Source organism: Artemia sp. Qi Xiang Cuo, chromosome 7, assembly GCF_049724085.1.
Source record: "Artemia sp. Qi Xiang Cuo chromosome 7, ASM4972408v1, whole genome shotgun sequence".
Classification (NCBI taxonomy): Eukaryota; Metazoa; Arthropoda; class Branchiopoda; order Anostraca; family Artemiidae; genus Artemia; species Artemia sp. Qi Xiang Cuo.
Window position 1 is genome coordinate 76,244,547 of NC_142800.1, and position 20,999 is coordinate 76,265,545.

At 34.9% G+C, this 20,999-nt stretch overlaps 2 protein-coding genes across 2 annotated transcripts in view; one reads left to right on the forward strand and one right to left on the reverse strand.

The window, feature by feature from the left end:
• HUWE1 (HECT, UBA and WWE domain containing E3 ubiquitin protein ligase 1) overlaps window positions 1-1,807 on the reverse strand; it is a 26,463-nt gene extending 24,656 nt beyond the window's left edge. Inside the window, exon 1 of the mRNA XM_089092571.1 lies at window positions 1,735-1,807. The gene's annotated coding sequence lies outside the window, so the exon portion shown is untranslated. The remainder of the gene's footprint in view (window positions 1-1,734) is intronic.
• Window positions 1,808-12,465: 10,658 nt separating this feature from the next.
• LOC148950697 (uncharacterized) lies at window positions 12,466-19,633 on the forward strand. The gene is made up of 3 exons (XM_089091922.1): window positions 12,466-13,399; window positions 14,009-14,307; window positions 19,601-19,633. Exons 1-3 carry the CDS (start codon window positions 12,466-12,468, stop codon window positions 19,631-19,633), a joined length of 1,266 nt encoding a protein of 421 aa, XP_088948048.1.
• The last annotated feature ends 1,366 nt before the right edge of the window (window positions 19,634-20,999 follow it).

Consider the following 20,999-nt stretch of genomic DNA (forward strand, 5'->3'; position numbering starts at 1 on the left):
TAAGAGATGATAAAGTATGGTGGATTGTATGGGCACATATTAATGTTTTACATTTCTGAAACATCACCATGTTACTTAGAAGCCTCCCTGTCTGAACCTGAAAAATATTAATACAAGTTTCTATTACTATTCAATGAGTCCTCATTTGACATTCGACAATAAATTCTTTCCAGGAAGGAAAGTTTTGAAGCCGAGTTTTGAAACTTTTATTCAATGAATTCACCAGATTATATGTTTTTTCCACCTTAGTAATAACCGATCTTGGTGTTAAATACATCTTAAGTGCACTGATCAAAATACAGGAGTAGCCTACAGGGGTTATTATCTTCTGGTTTTAGAAAGATGACTTTACAACTACATTTTGTGCTGAACAAGCAGGCATTTAGCAAGCATTTTTTTTTTTTTTTTTTTTTTTTTTTTTTTTCTTCTTCTTCTTCTTCTTAACCTTTACAATGGTTTAACAAACTGAACTTGTGAAAAAAACTGATTACAACCTTACTGACAAAACTAAACAAACCCCAAAGAAGAAAAACATATTCTGACTCAGACATTTTTTCCAACATTAGGCCTACTATTACGCTAGATTAAAAAAAAAATAATAATGATTATTTTCAGAAGCCAACTAGAAGTTACTTCTTCAATTAAAGTAAATTATAAATGGTCACCAAAGAGGGGTTTTCAATAAGGAGATTGGCCAGGATACCTCAATTCTTGCATATTTTTTGAATGTCTTGCAATTTCAAAAGCTAGTAGGGAAGCTAGTAGCTAGTAGTATGGAAATTTATTTGGAAACCAGAGCAGAGAAAAAAAAATTAAACAAGTATCCTGAAAGCCCAGTTTTGCAATGGTTCTTAGATTATTCTCTTGATTTTAACTGAACTGTTATTTATATTTATATCTTATCAGTGAGATGGTGAAATCAAGATCCAGTCAAAGATGAAATCAAGACATAAGCAGAAGTTTTGGTTTTAACAATCCTAAAAAAATTTATTCCTTCCTTAAAGTTAAATTTTGCTCACTAATGCATTTACCCCATTTTGAAAATTCAAACAAGGTTTGGAAATTGCTGAAAAGCACATGATTTATAAAACCTTCCAAGGACTTAGCAACAACAACAAAAAAACTAAAACAAAAGAAATATAAGCCTACACACAAGATGGGTTATAAAAATTTCCTAAACATTTATTTAAATAGCCCCCTGATCCCCTAGAAGAGTTTTAGAATAGTGGCCTAAAAATATTCTTGGTATTTCAATCCCTTCCCAGGAAAAAAAAAATCCCGAAGCTCCCTCCTTTAAAAGTCATTCATGAGTGCCTATGATTGTTGAGACTGAAATCATTCAGTAAAGGTATGCATGGATGCAGTTTTAAAAAATTTGCCTCCCCCCACCCCTTCTGATGAAAATAATTTCCAAGTGCCTCCTGATGGCAATTTTAGCTTTATTTACTAATTCTATGACCATTTTCTCCATATAATGATTATCATACCTGTAAAAGGTGGGGGTTCCCCTGAGATAGGTCAAGAGACCCATCCCCTAGGGTAAAAACTTTAGAATAGTAGCCTAAAAGCAAAGGATTTTGAAGTTTTAACTCCCCACCAGGAAAGAACATTTCAGCCAGCCTCCTTAGGGATCAGATCTACATGCCCTTATGGTGATATTACCTATTAAAAGAACAATCCCTTAAGTTTTTATTAGTTAACAAATAAATAGGAAAATACACAAGAAAAATATACCTGAATAACTAGTTTCAAAATATGAAAATCTTCTTCTGTCTTGTAACTTGAGAAACAGATTGGTAAACTCCTAAAAGCGCAAAAGGTATTAATAAACTTAAAAATTAAAAACCTTTTTTTAATATATATATATATATATATATATATATATATATATATATATATATATATATATATATATATATATATATATATATATATATATATATATTGCAGACTGTGAAGAGACTTAGAGTCTCTTATTGACTGTCATAGAATATTTTTCAGAGGGATGACACTCCATTTGAAATGTAACAAGTATTATATTTTTATTTAAACTATTATGTCTGGATTTAAACTGTTTGGCTTTTTGATGGCTCCAAATTATGCTAATATATGGACAGTATTTAAAAGACCATATAAAAAGAATTTAACAAACATACAGAAGCTCCATTGAGTGAAAAATTTTCCAAATGACATAAAATTTTTATTGACTTGAAATAGCAACCAAAAAGAAAACCCAGACCAACAAACTGAACTAAAATACCCATTGTAAATCAAAATAGTTGAGCACATTTAATACCTGGGGGGGGGGGGAGCAAAGGGGTTGAAATATTTCCCGACTAGTTGTTTCTTCTATGTTTGAAAAGGGTAATTAAAAAAACTATTCTTCTTCAATATTTCAGCAATTTCTTTCTCTTTCTTGAAAGATTTCAGCAATTTCAAAGAACTTTGTTTTATGATTTAATGTCTATTATTAATGTCAATTAGGACAGAAGAGACATGCCTTGCTACTAGACTGCCAACTTAACATATCTCACTTTGGAACTATAGTCACCTTGATATTTCTCTTGACAAAGTGTTGTTAGATGGGCAGTATAACAACAAAAACAAAAGCTTTCAAATCTGCAATCTCTAATATATAAATTGCTAAGTTGTTCTTTCTTCTTTTGTGTTGATACTGTTGAACTTCATATCCATACTTTTGAAAGGAATAACTAGGACACCTATTTTTACTTTCCACTATGTTTGGTTAAGACCCAAGAACTTGTTCTGGTGGATATCATGATGTCCAGTGCTGAAAAGGAGTCCCTTCCCCCAAAAAAAGTCAGAATACATACAGCCCCTCAAAAATCGCCACTAAAACTGGATTTTACTTCCAACAAAGCTTGTTTGAGACCTACAAGCCCTTTCTACTAGAAACCTTAATGAAACAAACTTAGGGACCCCTTCCCTTTCATTCCCAAAAAAGGTTACATGAGTTTGAATCTCCAAAAAAGATCAAACTAGGACACGCACTTATTTCCAGCAAAGTTTAGTTTGTATTCAACAGTCAGTTTTGAGCACAGTTCATATAATTATCCAGTAAGCTTATCGCAGATCATTTCTGGTCTTCGTTCTCGGTGCGAACAAAAAACTCCTCCCACTTCTTTCTGCATTAGCGGGTTAGTCTGTTTCCAATTGTTTCCAACAAAGTGCATTATTCGTAATAGCAGGTTTCCCCTTGTTTCCGATTAGATCACAGTCTGACTTGTCTACCCGTGAAAATATCTGATGCCGCCTATGTTTCTATCTGCAAAAACGTTCTCTGGAGCACTCACACCTTGGTCCGGGTTTTTATAATTTGTGAGATAGGGAAAGATCATACTGGATAATTAAATAAACTGTGGTTTTGAGTGATGTCCTGAAGACAAAATGCAGGGACCCATGAACCTTCAAGTGTCACATCAGGTATGGACCACCAAAAAGTACGAGATTCCAGGGTTTGGCCCATTCCTTCCCCACAAATTGCCCCCACATACAGAATTGTGCAGCCAAAGGAAAATTAAGACAAATAAGAAGAATGAAGAAAAGAAAAGATTCTTCAACATTCTATGTATATTCCAAAATACGTGTGGAATGGTAGAGAATCAAACACTTTGTAGTACTGGACTGCAAGTGATTGGTGCATTGGGTTGGGAATTATTTGTCCAAAGGGCACAGGCTTGATTACTGGCATCACCAGTTATTTGGTTTGGGATGGGGGTCAGTGGCATAACTCTGCTCAGCCAGAGTCAATTCAGTTCTAAATGGGTACCTGGAGAAATCTGGGGAAGGAAAGATATTCAAAAGCAAAGGATGGCTGCCCCCCCCCCCCAATTCCACTTCCTGGCTGAAGGGGCACAAAACAGAGATCAGCACCACCAGTTTGGACCTTGAGGGTCTAGTGCCATCATACTTACATACTTACTGAACTGCAAGTAAGGAGCATCTCATGCCAATAGTAACCAAAACTCTAAAATAGGGAATTTTATCAAAGAACTACCTTTTTGTACTGATTCTAAATATATAAAGTTCATTAAGCTTAATGTTACACATCAAAAATTACAAGCCAGAGGAAATTTCCTTGACTTTCAAAAAAATGAAGAAAACACCCCCAAAAAGGCTAATCTTAATGAAAATCCTAGCATTAGATACAACATATTGAAGAACCCAAATGTGGAGGTTTAAAGCTCTTATCTACAAAAAGAAAATCTTGCATTTTTCCCAGAAGAAAGAACATGGATGTGTTTTTTTTCTCTCAAGGGATAATTACATCCATAGAAGATAGGGAGAGGGCTCATTCGAATGAAAATTAAGGGTTCTAGAAGCCCTTTAAACCAACCAAAACATTTTGCCATGGGGAAGTGATGTTTTATGCCATTTTGTGGTACCAACAACAATTTTGCCCCATGGGCAACTAAGTTGCTATTGATTGAAAATACTGAGATATCCACCTGAATTAAAAGTATCATATATTGAGCTTCCCAGTTGCAGTGAAAGTAATGCTGCATGGTTGTGCATTCCTTCCCAAAAAGTCAGTGAAGGTACTTAAGATGGGAAAACCTGATGCCCCTTCCCCAATGTTTTCAGCCAGTTGGACAAAAAATTGAGATGTTACAACAGTGGCGCGAAGCATTACTATTTTACGGGCTCAAATTTATTTTTATTAGGAAAATGAGATGATGGAAATATATGACATAAAATCAGTGAAATAAGATCAGTCTCAGGCAAAAAAAGGAAGTGATTTTAAAAGCAGTATCACCCTGAGGATAACTCAACCCTCAACACAAAAAAAAAATTGAAATAAAAATGTAAAAATAAATACTAAAGGATATTCTACACCATCAATTCTGCCTATATTTTGGAATATAGGTACAATATTCCAAAATTCCTTCTTTTTTTCATTGATTTTATTCATTATATTTTCTCTTTGGCTGCTCAATTTGGCATGTGGGGGATTTTCAACAGGGAGGGGGAGGGTCCAAGGGAATTTTCTGCAGGAGGAATATGCCTAGCACCCCAGATTCTACCAAGTTTGGTTAAGATCTGACTTCTGTCATTTGTCGTGGGGACCAGAGTTTATTGAAACTCCAAAACCGAGCAATGCCACTAGGTTTTACTTAAGTACCACAGTTGTAGGACTATCCTGGCGAAAAAAGACAGACTATAAATCAAAGATAAGAAAAAAAGTCATTTAAATTTTCTTTTTCTTCTATATGATTTCTTGCTTTTTGTCTAGGTTGCACAGTACAACATTTTCCTTTATGATGAGTGTGAAAGATCCCCCCCCTCTCTATTCACCTATTCCTCCACCTACAAGTTAGATTGTTGCTCAGCGTGTTTCATTCTACTTCTTTTCCTGATCTCTATATTCAAAAAAAAACAAAAATCAAATAGTTTGCTCAATTGAGCAACTTCATAAAACCTAAAAAGATACAAACTGAACTAGCAAGATTGACTTTTCTGGAATTATTTCTGAGATATCTAGAAGAGATATAGAACCTTCTGTCAAATGTCTCAAGCAGATAATTCCAAGTTCTATACAAGTCCAACATTCCATGATCCCTAGAAATTTCACTTATGGAGTTGTGGGAGTTCTGTTTTGCTCCTTGTTTATACCATCTAGCAAGCCAAAAACTAATGAATTCTTTTTCTTCTGGGAAATTACTGAAAACATGGCAAACTTCAAAAGGAACTTTTCTAATCTGTTTCATGATCCCCATACTAGAAAAGACTTTTGATTTTCCATATCTTACTGTTACCAAGCAACAGTCTCATGACCATGATAAAGAAATTGTTATTCAAGCAGAAGTGTTGCTATTCACCAAAATTGATTTACACAACAAGTAAAACTTAAATAAGCAAAAGTTAATATAATGAAGAAATGAAATGCGATATAAATAGAAAATAAACAATGAACAATGAATCATCCCATTTGGGGACAGTCTGATTTTCATTTGGCTCTAGATGGTTAGCTAACAAGGACAATCTTTGGCAATCTGTCATCCTTCATCCACAGAACATTTCATTTCTGAAGTAATATTGGAAGAATCATGAGTCAAAAGAAATATTGGAACAATCATGAGTCAAAAGAGGACATGTTTCTATATGTGTTAACTGGGGGGGGGGGGGGGCAAACTGACCCAAGAATGATGATTAGGACCACTGATCTTACAGATTGAAAATCTACATGTAGCTCTGATTCCAAAATTGAAATTACATGATGTTCAGCTTTTTGCTATGATGTACTATTGAACGCTGTTTCAAAGAGTCCTCTTTTTATAAATGGAGGTAGAACCTACAACCCTTCTACAAATTCTTACTTTTTTTTTTTTTTTTTTTTTTTTTTTTCTTCTACATTGCAGTATCAACCTCACAAATATAATTAACAGCCTCAGAAATCCTTAAAGACCAAATTTGACAAATATCAGACACTGTTGTGAATATATGTACACAATGTGCTGGATTTTAGAATTCACTGTTCCGATTTTAGGCTCAGATTTTTAATCAACAAGCTCAAAAACATTGAACTCTGGTAGAAATCAAACACCATGTATGAAATATTTCTCAAGTGTTTTATTTTACTTTTTCTTATTTAGGACAACAACACTACCATCTTTATTAATATTCAATCATTTTAGACCAAATCTTACTGTGCCCTAAAATTATGCATTGAAAATTCTTGAATACTACAATTTAACAAGGGGTACCTGTCCAACTTCCTATCAAAATGTATCTACAGGGCTACTGTTTTCAATGGACTGCTCACACAATTTGGGTTCTTTGCTCTTGGCAACAAGGATCATATGGCCACAGAATCAGTTCTGGGGCCTTTAACTATTCTGATTAAAATTTGTATCAGGTGTGATGTAGGGCAATGGGAGCATATGGGGCACTGAAGGAGTGGTAGGTTACCCTCCAGTCAGTTTTAGCCCTTTAAAATGGCACTAAAATTTAAGTTTGTAATTGAAGAAGCACTTTCTAATTTTCTACAATCATTCATTCTTTATTATAAGGCCTGGAGACCATGTCAATTATTACTAAGTCAATGTAATTGCAGTGACTATGACAAATTTTCCACCAAGTGAAAAAGTTCCACCAACTAATATATTTTTCTCAGCCAGTAAATATTTCCAACCCAAATCTCTAACATGAAAGGGTACTGAATTCATTTCAGAGACCAAGCTAAGAGTTGGTAATTATTCAAAGCTTTTGAAAGTAGTTCTGGAAAAATACAACATAAGAGCACCAACTTGCTCAGCAAGTCCCTTTAAGTATCAATTAAAAAAAACTTTTTCCACAAAATAAGACAGGATCACAAGCTGAATGACCCACTTGTAAACTTTTCAATTAAGGTTATTTCTGAGAATTGCATAAGTTTAACTAGCTTTCAAACAAATCAAGAGAAAGGTTTTCAGGAGTAAGTTCCCTCAAAAAACCGTTCTGAGTGGAGGTGGATCATCTTACAAAGCTGTTCTCCAAATACTTAATATAAAGTGCCACTTCTTGTTGGTTTCCCGACCAAACTGTTTCTGTACATTTGTTGCATTAACTTGGTAAATGACTATACTAGTTGAGATGAATCATTGGAAGAAGATACATGTATGTGTACAACAAACAAGTATGTGTCCAATATGAGAGTCCTGCATACTCCTGCCATTTACCCATGCCCCAGCCATTTAAACATTTGCCTCTCAAATACTTGAACTATCTGTTTTGGCTTTTATCTGTCTACAATTAGCCATGTCTTGATGCAACCTACTGCAAAATACTTGATAACTTTAATTCAAAATCAACAGACTCGGTTTTTTTAAGACTTTATAGTTTGGCCTGCTATTTGTATGCTGGAGAAACATTTTCAGCAATTTTTAACAACATACACCCTTTGTTTTTTTTTAATTAATTTATGTTTGTTTTATATTGATATAGTCTTTTCAGAGAAAAAGAAAATAACACTTTAAATCTTTTCGTTTTTTAAGACTTTATAGTTTGGCCTGCTATTTGTATACTGGAGAAACATTTTCAGCAATTTTTAACAACATACACCCTTTTAAAAATCTGGACACAAATAATACTGTTTAATTTAGCTTCATACTTCCTCTAGTTGACCTGGAATGGAAAAGTTGACATAATTTGCAAAAAAATCTGTTTCCTTTCTTTGATAGCTTGGATACACTTATACTATTTTGGTTTTTGTTAAATTTTAAGGGCAGAAGTAGCCCTGAAAGTTTCAACATAATACCCTTAATAATTCTTGGGATACTGTTGAGATGCCTTATTGGGAATTAGCATTAACACAGTGTATTTTGATTTAATCTTAAGGCAATATTTAGTTTTTAAACATAATGGGCAAACGGGAGGGCGGGCGCGGGAGGGGGATTAGTTGCCCTCTAATAACTTTCAACTAATAAAAAAAAGCATCAGCCCTTTAAATTTTCAATCCATTGAGCCCTTTTCGAAGTTCCCACAACAACTCCTTCAATACAAAGTGCCCTGGTCTAAACAACAACAAAAATAATACATTGTACCCACATTGATCTTTACTATAAAAATGTCAAGCCTCCCAATCACTTTTGACTATTAAAAAGGGCACTAAGCCTTTTGATTGCCAATCAAATGAGCCCTTTTTGAAACGATAATGCTTTCTATAAACACCTTTTATGTCCCCAGGGCATAAATTAAAACCCTTACCCTAAGGGCTGTTAGGGTGGTTGTCATCCTCTAAGACCTAATTTCCAGAACTTTCAACTACGTTAAACAAAATAATAGCTAGCTACTTGTCTAGTCCCATAGAAAGAGACTTCTAAACAACAGCAGCCAGCTCTCTGAGAAAAATAATGGCAAGTCATTACCTTCCAGATGCTGCAAATTCCTAACTTTGCCCTTTTCATTTCTAAGGCTGTATTGGTACTTTAAATCTCTCTTCTCCAAGATAAGACTACAAAATGTGTAAAATTCTTGTAGGCATCTCTTTTAGCAGAAGAAAAATTGGATGAATGACCAGTCTCAGTCAATCAACCCTGATCTTAAATGTTTCAATGGTGTTTATACATATTCAATGGTGTGTTTTCACTGGTGTGGGTACATATTAATACTTAAAAAATTGAGAAGAAATTATGGCAAACTTTTATACAGCTGGTTTTCTGTTGAATTTGGTAACTGCAGGTCATAGTAGCATCAGAGGGGGGAATAGGGGTGGGAGCCTGGAAGAGTTTAAGATTTTCCAAGCCGAAATTGTATCACCTTCTTTCCTCTGGTGAGGGAAGGAAGTTTGAGTCTGTTTTCTGCAGTCCTGATAGGATTTTTGAAAAATGTTGTGGCATTTTTTGTAACCATTCTTTGGACACCCTTAAGCAGATTACACTTACTTACAAAATGGGGTGATGCAGTGACCATATTATATTCTAGATGGGTACAGACAAGAGCAGGGTGATTTTTTAATAATTGCTGGTTTTCTGAAATTGATAATTGATCAAACAAGACTCCAGGCTCTATTAGCTTATCTGCCTGCACTTTAATGTGATTGTGGTTTTTTAGCTTCAATAGTAACTCCAAAGTCCATAGCTAACACTCAGGAACTTATAAGTTTATATCTGCAGTTGGAATAAACTAAGAATGGTGAGAATTGTCATGGCCCAGATGGAGATCCTTGCATTTGCTGAGGTTAAACTCCAGAGTCCCAAGTAGTAGCTTATTGACATAACAAGTTAAGCTGGATCATATTACGAGCTTGAGAAATAGGGCAAGATTGCTTTAAATCATCAGCAAACATAGTTACATGACTCCAGACACATGTCAGACCATCATTTGTATATAAATCGAACAGTGTTGGACCAAGGATGGTGTCCTGGGGAACACCACCAAGGACAAAAGCCCAATATGGAAATGTTTAGGAGGCCTTACACATAATTGTATCTTGATGTAGCTGGTGAAAATGTAGACCAATCATCTTTGTGATTTATTTGTACAAGTAAATTAAGTTGGCATGAGTGTATTTGCCCTTTCCCAATCCATGCCAGGAAGGATTCAGGACTTTGTTGATCCAAGATTGGCAAGGATTAATTGGAGTCAACAACCCTGATCTAGAGTTGATTTTGATAGGGTGAAACAACCATGGAAAACAAAATGGGATGTTGCCAATTAGCTATTGCCATCACTCACCAGCAACATTGGACAAGTCACCATTAGATTTCTTATTTTACACTCTTTGTGATGTGTATAGTTGACTTTTGATAATGACTTCCACCATAGCCCCCAATGGTCCTAGATATGGCTATACAGCAGTGGTCAGCAAACTGATGCTCCAGAGCTGCATGTGGCTCTTTGATCCCTTAAATGCTGCTCTGCCACAAATATCCATGGAAGACACAATAATATTTTCATGTATAAAAAAAAAATTGTATCTCATTTTGATAAATTAAAATCCTTCTATAAATCAAGAACATGTTTAATTTTGTGTTTAAGTTAAAAGATTTTAATAACAAATCAGATATTTTGAAAAAAAAACATTAAAGAGTTACCATTGTCTTCCAAAACAATTAAATATAGAAAAATTAAGATTTGCATGAATATAAATATACAGCATATGGAAGATCTGAAATCGGTTTCAGCATTACAACAGCAACTGACAAGTCTTTTGACATAGATGATACAGCATAAGTTTACCTTTTTGTAATATTTATGTCTCATTCAGGCCCTAAAGAATAACTTTTAGAATTATTACCACTCAAAGGTCAAACACAAGAAGATATTGCAAGTGTTGTAATTGAGTGTATGGATAAATATCAATATTCCCCCAATAAAATTGTATTGATCACAACAGATGGGGCCAAAAGTACAATCAGCATAAGAAAAAGGGTTTGTTGCTATTTTGAAAGAAAACATTAATCACAAGATACTTGTTTACAATTGTGTCATTCATCAAGATGTGCTTTGTATACAAACATTCCCAGAAGAAATTTGTAAATTTTTGGAATTAGTGATTAAAATCATCAACTCCATTTTGAAATGGAGAGTGAGTATGCTGGTCTTCTGCTTCATAACAGTGTATGTTGGTTATCAAGAGGGGAAGTTTCAAAACTCTCTGCCGAGAGTTATTTGTCCAAGAGCAAATCATTTGCAGCAAATTGTGTCGTTTATTTCGATTTTTGTCAATAATTTATCCTACAGTTTGGACTTTACAGTAACACTACCGGGCGGCGCTGCATTCTCGTGTTACTGGTTGCATTCCGTTATCCAAGTTACGTTCTATTACCTGTTACCTGATTTGCGTTTTACTTGGTGTTGCCTTGATATCAGTGCCTGAAAGTTGCAGATTGCCATCAAAAAGGCTTCGAGAAAGCCCAAGAAAGGCAAAGACATTTGCGCTGCTTGTGATGAGAGTCTGGATGAAGAATCTAGTGCAATGAACTGTGACATTTGTAAACAATGGCTTTGCATCGATTGCCTTGAAATTAGCAAACCCGAGTATAATCTTCTGACAAAAATGACAAGGAGATTAGGCTGCGAATGGAAGTGTCCTGTTTGTAAAGGTAACACCCATAGTGGCGCTAGTACAGCTGAAATACAAGCCATAGTTAACAAAACGCTTGAACCACTTGAACCTGCAATAACTGCTGTACAGGACCTAGATATTAAAATCAAGAATGCAGTTAAACAGTCATTTAGTGAATTTAAAAAAGAGTTCAAGAAAGACATTGGTGCCAAGTTCAAGGATGTGGAGACTCGTATTACTTCGCTTGAACAAGCCCCGGGGGCTGGTTGTAATCCTGATCTGTTACAAAAGCTAATCCAATCTCAAGTAGAATCTCTTAAAGATGAAATGAACCAGCAACTCGAGAGCCACGGGAAAAAATTGATCGCTGAAGATAGAGACAAACAAAGACGCAAATTAAATATCCTAGCATTCGGAGTATTGCCGCAACCCAATGATGAGACATTCATTAGTGACTTCTTATGTAACGAATACGGACTACAGCAGATAGCTGTAAAAAATGTTCGGCGCCTCGTCAGTCCCAATCACTCTAGGAATGAAAATGATTCGCGTAAGGCGAGCCCCATTATTTTTTCGGTTGATGAATTAAAAATTAAGAAAGTGATCCTGCAAAAGTCATATGAGAGAAAAGGAACAAGCCAAATTCAGTTTAGAAACGATGTTTCAAAAGCCGACCGTATAAAGAGGACAAAGCTGTATGAAGTACTTCATGCGCGACAAGCTAATGGTGAAGAAAACCTAGTCATTTGAGGCAACAGAATTGTTCCAAAAAACGTGCCCACCTCCGCAGCACCAGCTGCAATGGACACAATCTAGATAATTCTCAAAGAAATATAGATAGTAGTGTAAATAGCCCTGTGTCTTCTAATGTTGAAATAAGTACTATTGATGAATCAAGTGAATCTTTTTACAGTGCGAGATCAGTAAGCTGTATTCTTTCCGAGCAGACTGTTTTCATGAGTGACGTTTCAAACCACAGCAGCATAGAGTCTGGGGAATGTAATGATCTGGATAATAGCCCGAATAAAAGTTGCACGCATTGGATGAACAATGGTCAGAAAGTTGTCTTCAGTAACGTAGATTGTTTAACCTCAAAGCTCCATGCGATAAAATATGCCTTTTCGACGGAAAAAGCAGACGTTTACGCTTTCTGTGAGATTAAATCTAAATGGACCAACACTCCTCTTGGAGATACCCAGATCCAGATACCCGACTATTCCTTGGTCACCAACTTATCTAGAGAAGGAGGAAGAGGAATAGCCGTGTACATCCGAAGCTCTCTGAAGGTAGGAAGCATTGATATTAATACAGATTATGAACCATATATTGAACAAGTGTGGATATCTGTCCTCCTGCCTTCTGGGCCATTTTACATTGGTTGCATGTATAGAAGCCCCAGTTCCCCTAGCCTTGAATCCTCTTTACTTGCTATGAGTACTTCAATTGATATTAAAATGAAGCTACGAGGAAACATAATTATTGTTGGTGATTTCAATCTCCCAAATATTCAATGGGTCAATGGATTTGGTTTTTCTGAAAATAGTTTAATAAGACCATTCCTGGAGTGCCTATTTAATCATTCTTTGTACCAGGCAGTTAACGTCCCGACAAGATATAGAAATAGCCAGAACCCTTCGCTACTTGATCTACTACTAGCAAAAGACCAAGAGTCTATAATAAGCATCAAGCCCCTACCACCATTTGGAGCTAGTGACCACATTGTCATAAGTTGCAGTTTTAGACTGTATCCCCAAAGACTAGAATTTACAAAACATGTGTACACTGATTACAGTCTAATTTGTCAGGAACTGACTCAATGTGATTGGTCTTTCATTGAGAATACAGATGTGGAAGAGTCATGGACAACTACGAAAAGAATATTACTGAAGGGTATTGAAAATCACTCTTCTACAAAATGGAAAAGGAAACCAATAACCCTCCCTTATATTACAAAAGAAATAAAAATGGCTAGGAACAGAAAAAAGAAATACTGGAAGCTGTACACAAAGAATGAAAACCAGGCTGACTATTACACAAAATATAAGCAGGCGCAAAACAAGCTTAGAAGTCTCTCCAGAAATATCACCGAGAAGTATGAGGAATCAGTGGCAGCTGCAACAAAAACTAACCCTAAGAAATTTTGGAGGTATGTGTCATCGGGTAAGCCTGGAAGGCATTCTGTCACTCAACTTGTACAAGATGGATCTAAAATCTGCGACCCAAGGAAGATAGCTAATGCATTAAATAAGCAGTTTATTTCAGTATTCACAGTTGCAGATAATGCCCCACTTCCAGACCCCCTGCAGTACAAAATTCAAAAAAGTATGCCGCCCATTAATATTACTAAAGTAGATGTAGAGACTAAAGAAGATTAACCCAAATAAATCAACAGGACCTGACGGAGTGCCCCTCGGCTCTTAAAGGAGACGTATGCAGTACTATCACATCCTCTCACCCTACTATTCCAAAAGTCCCTAAATACTAAATCTATTCCACAAGACTGGAAGGAAGCTTACATTACACCTGTTCATAATGGAAGCAGCAGAGATGAAGCCAGCAACTATCGACCAATTAGTCTCACCTCGGGAGTGGGAAAACTTCTTGAAGGCATAGTTAATTCAGCCATTATTGAACACCTAAATGTGAACAAGCTACTATCTCCTAGCCAGCATGGCTTCCGCCCCAGTCAATCAGTTGATACTAACCTCATTGATGCTTATGAGCATGTCACAGAACTTATGGACACAGGATCCCCAGTTGATATGATATTATTAGACTTAGCAAAAGCATTTGATAAAGTATGTCATAGGAGGCTAAATTCTAAACTTCATGCAATAGGCCTCCACAATGAAGTCATAAATTGGACGATGCAATTTCTTACCAACAGGAAGCAGGTGGTAAGAGTATTTGGGGATGGTGGATCAATTTTCTTCTCAGAATCAGCAGATGTAGAAAGCGGAGTACCCCAAGGCACGGTTTTGGGCCCAACTCTATTCAACATCTATATTAATGATGCATCTTCAATCATAAAGAATAAGATTTGCTTATATGCTGATGATTCCAAAATAATCGGTCCAATTTATGAGCCCCAAAGTACCAAAGACATCCAGGCAGATCTCGACGCACTCTCAACGTGGGCAAAAACCTGGCGACTAGAATTTAATATACAGAAATGAAAGGTCATACACTTTGGAGCAAACAACCCTCTCTGCCAGTATTTTATGGAATCCAATTGTGGTTTTAAACAGCCACTTACAACCAGTCACTGCGAAAAAGATCTGGGAGTCTTGGTTGATAACAAGCTCAAATTCAACTTACACATTCAGTCTGCAGTAGCCAGAGCCAACCAAACTCTCAGTATAATAAAGAGAATATTCTGCAGTAGATCTCCAGTAGTGATTACAAAGCTCCTAAAGGGCCTGATCTGACCAAAATTAGAATTTGGGATGTCCATTGCCACGCCAGTTAACAAGCTTGACCAATCGATTCTGGAATCGGTGCAGCGGAGAGCAACGAAATGTATAAGGAGTTTTCAAAATTTGCCATATTCTACCAGACTTCAGAGGCTCAAAATACCATCTCTCACATACCGACGTAAGCGAGGAGATGTATTGATGACATTCAAATTGATCTGCAACCCCGATATCATCCCTGACTTATTCCAGTTAGATAGTTTGTCAAGAACAAGAGGGCACCCCCTAAAGCTCTACCGGAAACGCGCTAATACCAGGCTGCAAAACAAATTTTTCTCCAACCTTGTGGTTGGCTTATGGAATTCCCTTAGCCAGAATGCAGTCATGTCCCCTAATACTGAAGCCTTCAAGTCAGCTGTTGACAGAGATTGGTGCAGCAAGCCATGGCGCACAGTTTGGGATGCGCCCGATGAGCTGAGCCACCATCATCATTGACCGGCGTCTACAGGATTCGTCCTTATCGCTGGCTAGTGCAATTTAAGGTAATTTTTAAGGTAATCTATTTTTCCAGAAATTAATGCATTTCTCCTTGAGAAGGGCATTCAATATCCAGAGCTAATGATCAATTGGTCCAAAACTTTTATGTCAAAGTAGACATTATGTCTCATCTAAATCAGCTTAATTGTAATCTTCATGGAAAAGGAAACAATTTTTTCAGTGTTAGAAGAAGCAATAACATTCAACAAAAAATATCCATTTTTGCTCAGGATATTGAGAGAGAAATATTGTTTTACTTTCTGAGCCTTCTGAAACATTGCAAATAAAATAATTCCTCTACTGATAAACACCATTTTAAAACAATAATTTCAAATATGAGGGATGCATTTCTCAGCAGGTTTCAGAAATTCAAAAACAGCAGAGCAGCTTTAGCATTTGTTAAAAATCCTCTTAATGCTATGATAACTGAGTTGAAATTTTCTCCTTTTGAAATTGACATTGGTAGCTTTAAAATACAGTTGCTGGATTTAAAAACAAGGAGATATGACACTCTAAATTCGAACTTCTTTGTGTTGTATTGGAAATAGTATAAAAGAAAAAAATGTGATCCCAGTTCACAATACAAGTGGTCGGCTTTGAATAATCTGGAGAAGGAAGGCATCAGCAGTTTCAATGCTTGGAAAAATATTCCTGGCTCATACAATCAGCTAAAACAGCTTACATTTGCCATTCTTTCCCTTTTTGGTTCTACACATATGCCAACAATCTTTTTTCAAGCATGAACATTATCAAGAGTAAACTGAGAAGTTGTCTTATTGATGAGTACTTGGAATCATGCCAAAAATTAAAAACAACCAGATACAAAACTGACTGACTCAAACTTCACGAGGAGATACAAGCATACTGTTTGCATTAATAAATATTTATTTAGCATGAAATTCAAGTTTATTTAATGTTCTACTTATTTAGTGCAAAAATAGTTCACCAAACAAGCAGATTTTGCCTCCAAATTCTCTAAAAATTGTTATAATGTTCATATTTGGATCTTTAGCTAATAAGTTTGCAGTCCACTGCCCTAGGGTATAAATCAAACTGTAGAAAACATACTAATACAGTTTTTACTTTGCAGTATCAAACAAGTTTCAATATCTCTCATTTGTCCATGTCCATAAATCATTTTTTGATAACACAATTTTATTTCATTTCTTAAGAAACTCAGCAACCAGATTTGAAAATGATGCTATCTACAAAATGGAATTTCCTTCTATTGTGTAAAATTATTTTGGATTAAAATCAAGTTGCCATCAAGCCATGGCTAATTGAAGAAAAAGCCAAGACAGATGATCTGAGTGAGAGGCAAAGATGGCATAAGTCTTTTCCAAAATTGTATAAAAATGATGTCATTTTTACTTGTTGATAGATAGTCATAAAACTAAGGGATGATGGAGATTTATGGGTTGACTCATGACAGACAATGTCCACTGGACTTGTATGCAAAACAGGGCACTGAATTTGCTTGGATTCACAGGTGAACAAGTGACCTAATCCTGATAGGCTTCCCCACATAGTCTCGGGCAGACTACTGTGTTTTGAGATTGACACATACCAACAAGTCCCCTGGACTTCCAGGCAAATGGGGAGATATATAGTTTTCCAAGCATTTTGGTAAACAGCAAGACTAGCTATGACACTTTTGGAGAGGCATGCCTGCCTAGAGTATCAGGCAGGTTGACCAAGTTTTAGAATTGATACATGACTATACATGTTTATAAATCATTTTTAATAACATTATTTTATTTTATTTCTTAAGAAACTCAGCAACCAGATTTGAAAAATTATGCTATCTATATAAAGGAATTACCATCTATTTTGTACTTCAGCAGCATTCCACCTTAATCCATTTGAGAGCTTTAAGGTCCTCTAGACCTGTAGTACTCTTGAGTTGATGACTCCCAATTGAACCTCCAGTGCCTCTTCTCCCACTCCTTGTCAAGGTGGCATTTGAAAGACTGGATGGAGGGAGTGCTGACAGTTGAGTCCTTAAATTGATTCCAATGGTTTATACTCTTCTTGAGAAGTACTTTTTATGGGTTCTCAATCAGGAGCTTAACTTTGGCAGCTTCTTGGAGTGCCCTTTTGCGTAATGATGGCTGGTGCTATGAGTTTTCTTCTTGAAGTTTGTAAGTCAGCATCATATTGCTATGCATGTGTCTGTAAATGAGGGTAGGTAGCCTAAGTTGCTTCAGGTGGTCCTCATACAAAGTTGACTTTAGGCTTTTCATGCACTTTGTTGCTTGCCTCTGAACATTTTTATGATTAGCCTTACATCCTGCCAATAAGAAGGACCTGCAAGGCACATGCCAATATCAAGATGGAGTCTAACAAGAGCTGTATATAATTTAATGAATATTGCTGCCTCTCAGCTACTGATGGTCTGTTTTAATAGGCCAAGGCTGGAATTTGCACAGGAAACAACATGCTGAACATGGCTGTGGAACTTCAACTTGTCATCAATGATGACACCAAGGTCCCTTTCTTCTTCTCTATTCTCTAGATGCTCCCTTGTTTTTGTGATGGGATTGTAAATTGAGTAGTTAGCCATTGGGTTGTTAGGTCTAAGGTGCAACATACAGCATTTGATTGTATTGAATTGCAGGAGCCAGCCTTGAGTCCAATCCTGTAGCCTGTCTATGTCATGTTGGATGGTCTGTGGATTTGCAATGCCAAACAGTTTGGCATCATCAGCAAACAAATGTATAGCCTACTATTATCTACATGATTGAAAATTTTGTTTTGCAAATTTTTGTCATCAGCTGAGTTGCTTATGAAACCAAGTGAAATTATTTTTGAAAAAAAGATTTAAAAACATGGATAAAAATGAAAAGAATGTATGATATATTGAAATTTGCTGTATAATATAAAGTAAGAATTTCATTAGTTTTGTGTTATCTAGTTTTGAAAATAGCCTAGAACTATATATAGAACCCTAAGTGGGGGAAGAGAGGGTGTATTGTCACAAACATGACTATAAACATCACAGACCACATATGAAATATAATGGTACTACTCTAATTGTTTTATAGTGTATCCTTCAGAAAAGCTAGTCTTATCAGGTGGTACCAATGATATTTTTACTTTATGATGTGCAGTATGGTTCTATTGATCACATTGTCATGTAACCTTCAATTGTTATTGACATTGAAAAAAAAATCCAACACTATTGCAAGTACTCTGCACCATGGTTTTCACAGATCAAGAATACAACAAACCTGTTTTAACAAAGAAGACATGACATAGGATATTATGAGAGGAAGTTTAAACTTACCTATCTTTTACAGATAGGTAAAATATATATATATTTAATAAAATATATTAAAATATAATAAAATATATATTTATTTTATATATATAAAATAAAATATATATATATATATTACATATATATATATATATATATATATATATATATATATATATATATATATATATATATATATATATATATATATATATATATATACATATATATATATATATATATATATATATATATATATATATATATATATATATATATATATATATATATATATATATATATATACATATATATATATATATATATATATATATATATATATATATATATATATATATATATATATATATATATATATATATATATATATATATATATATATATATATATATATATATATATATATATATATATATAGGGGTGGGGGTAAAATTCATTTCTGACAAAAATGATTATTGTATTTGGAAAAAGCATAAAAAAGGCATCAAATGGTAAGTCAATAATATGAATAATGAAAAATTTACCAAAAAAAAGGGTAAAATAGTAGTTTAGCTACATTTTTCTATCTTTGAATGGGGTTAGGTTGGGTAAATAAAACTTTCAGTAATGAATCCTATGCCAAAAACATAATCTGGGAAGATATTGCCAAGCTTTTATGTTAACCTTCTTCTGATTTCTAAATCTTAAAAATTTGCCCACTTTACATGTTTATAGCCTACCTCTTGGAATTTTGACAAAACAACATTTTACCTTAATTTTCAGATATGAGTTTCTTTTTCTCTGGTTTTAGATCTGAAAATGCAATTCCTGTTATTTGAGTAGAATTTTAAGCCATATCAATGTTGTTTTTTTTTATTTTAGGGGATGTATTTGCAGGTTGTTGAAACTTCATAAATTGGGATTGAGCAAAGTTGTGAAGCTGAAAACATTTTATTGTGCTTCATTTAAGCAGAAGATCTGCTTTACAAGGTTTTACTTTCATAACACAAAGATTTTTATAGGTCATCAAAGTTCAATACCCTCTAGAAGGAGGAGCAGATGTAGGTACTTCAAAATACCTTCCCATGACATATTTTAGTCTCTAGACACATCCCTGATATATTATCCAACTAGTTAGCTATCTGAAAAATCCTTTTCAGCAAATAAGAAATTATCCAACCAGGAAAATAATTAAAATTTATAAGAAAAGTAGTTTTATCTTGTTAGCCAAATACAATAAAGCACAAGAGCCAACTTAGTAGCCTATCTCTAACTAGGTGGATAATACTTTAGCTTAATGCTTCTGATATATATCTAACTAGTTAGATAAGTAAATCCTTCATGCAAACTAGTGATAATATCCAAGTAGTCAGACAATTTTTTCTCTTAGACATAGCATGAACATCTAACTTGGTGGATATATCAGAAGACCTAAGACTCAGCAATATCCACATAGTTAGATATTCTTGCTGTGCCTAAGAGAAACAATTTATCTGGCTAGTTGGATATTATCCCAAAACTGCATAGCCTAACAGAATTTACTTATCCTCCTAGTTGGATATATACCAGGAGTGTTAAGACTTGGTATTATCCACCTTGTTAGATGTTCATGCTATGCCTAAGAGAAATGAATTATCTGGCTATTTGGATATTAACCCCAAACTGCTTAAAGAATCTTCTTATCTGCCTGGTTGGATATATATCAGAAACACTAAGCAACATTATTATCCAACTAGGTCTCTCTGCCTAAGAGAAACAATTTATCTGGCTAGTTGGATATTAACCCCAAACTGCTTAGAGAATCTTCTTATCTGCCTAGTTGGATATATATCCAAAACACTAAGCTATGTTATTATCCAACTAGGTAGATATTCTGTATAGGCCCTATTGCATAGACAGTCAAATATTCAGCTAGGTTGGTAAAGGTGTAAGAGTCTTAAAAATATTATTATCTGTCTAGCATAATATTTTATTGGTAAATTTTTACCAAATCATATTATTGAGTAACAATTAAAGTGAATATAGCATTTGATGCCTTTTTTTATGCTGATTACAAATATAATAATCATTTTTGTTGGAAATGAATTTTAGCCCCCCCCCCCGAACCAAACACCCACCCCCCAAATGTGTAAAAAAATATATCCTGAATTGACATATATAGGGGGGGGGGCTAAAATTCGTTTTTGACAAAAATGATTATTATATTCATAATCAGCTTTAAAAAGGCATCAAATGGTATACTCACTTTATTTGTAAGTCAATAATATGATTTGGTAATAAA

Excerpts from the sequence above, each read along its gene's own strand:
- LOC148950697 (XM_089091922.1), top strand. The coding sequence starts at position 12,466 with ATGAGTGACGTTTCAAACCACAGCAGCATAGAGTCTGGGGAATGTAAT. Across the intron at positions 13,400-14,008 it reads GAAAAGAATATTACTGAAGG|ACTGGAAGGAAGCTTACATT; the intron begins GTATTGAAAATC and ends CTATTCCACAAG. Across the intron at positions 14,308-19,600 it reads TAGCAAAAGCATTTGATAAA|GGGATGTATTTGCAGGTTGT; the intron begins GTATGTCATAGG and ends TTTTTATTTTAG.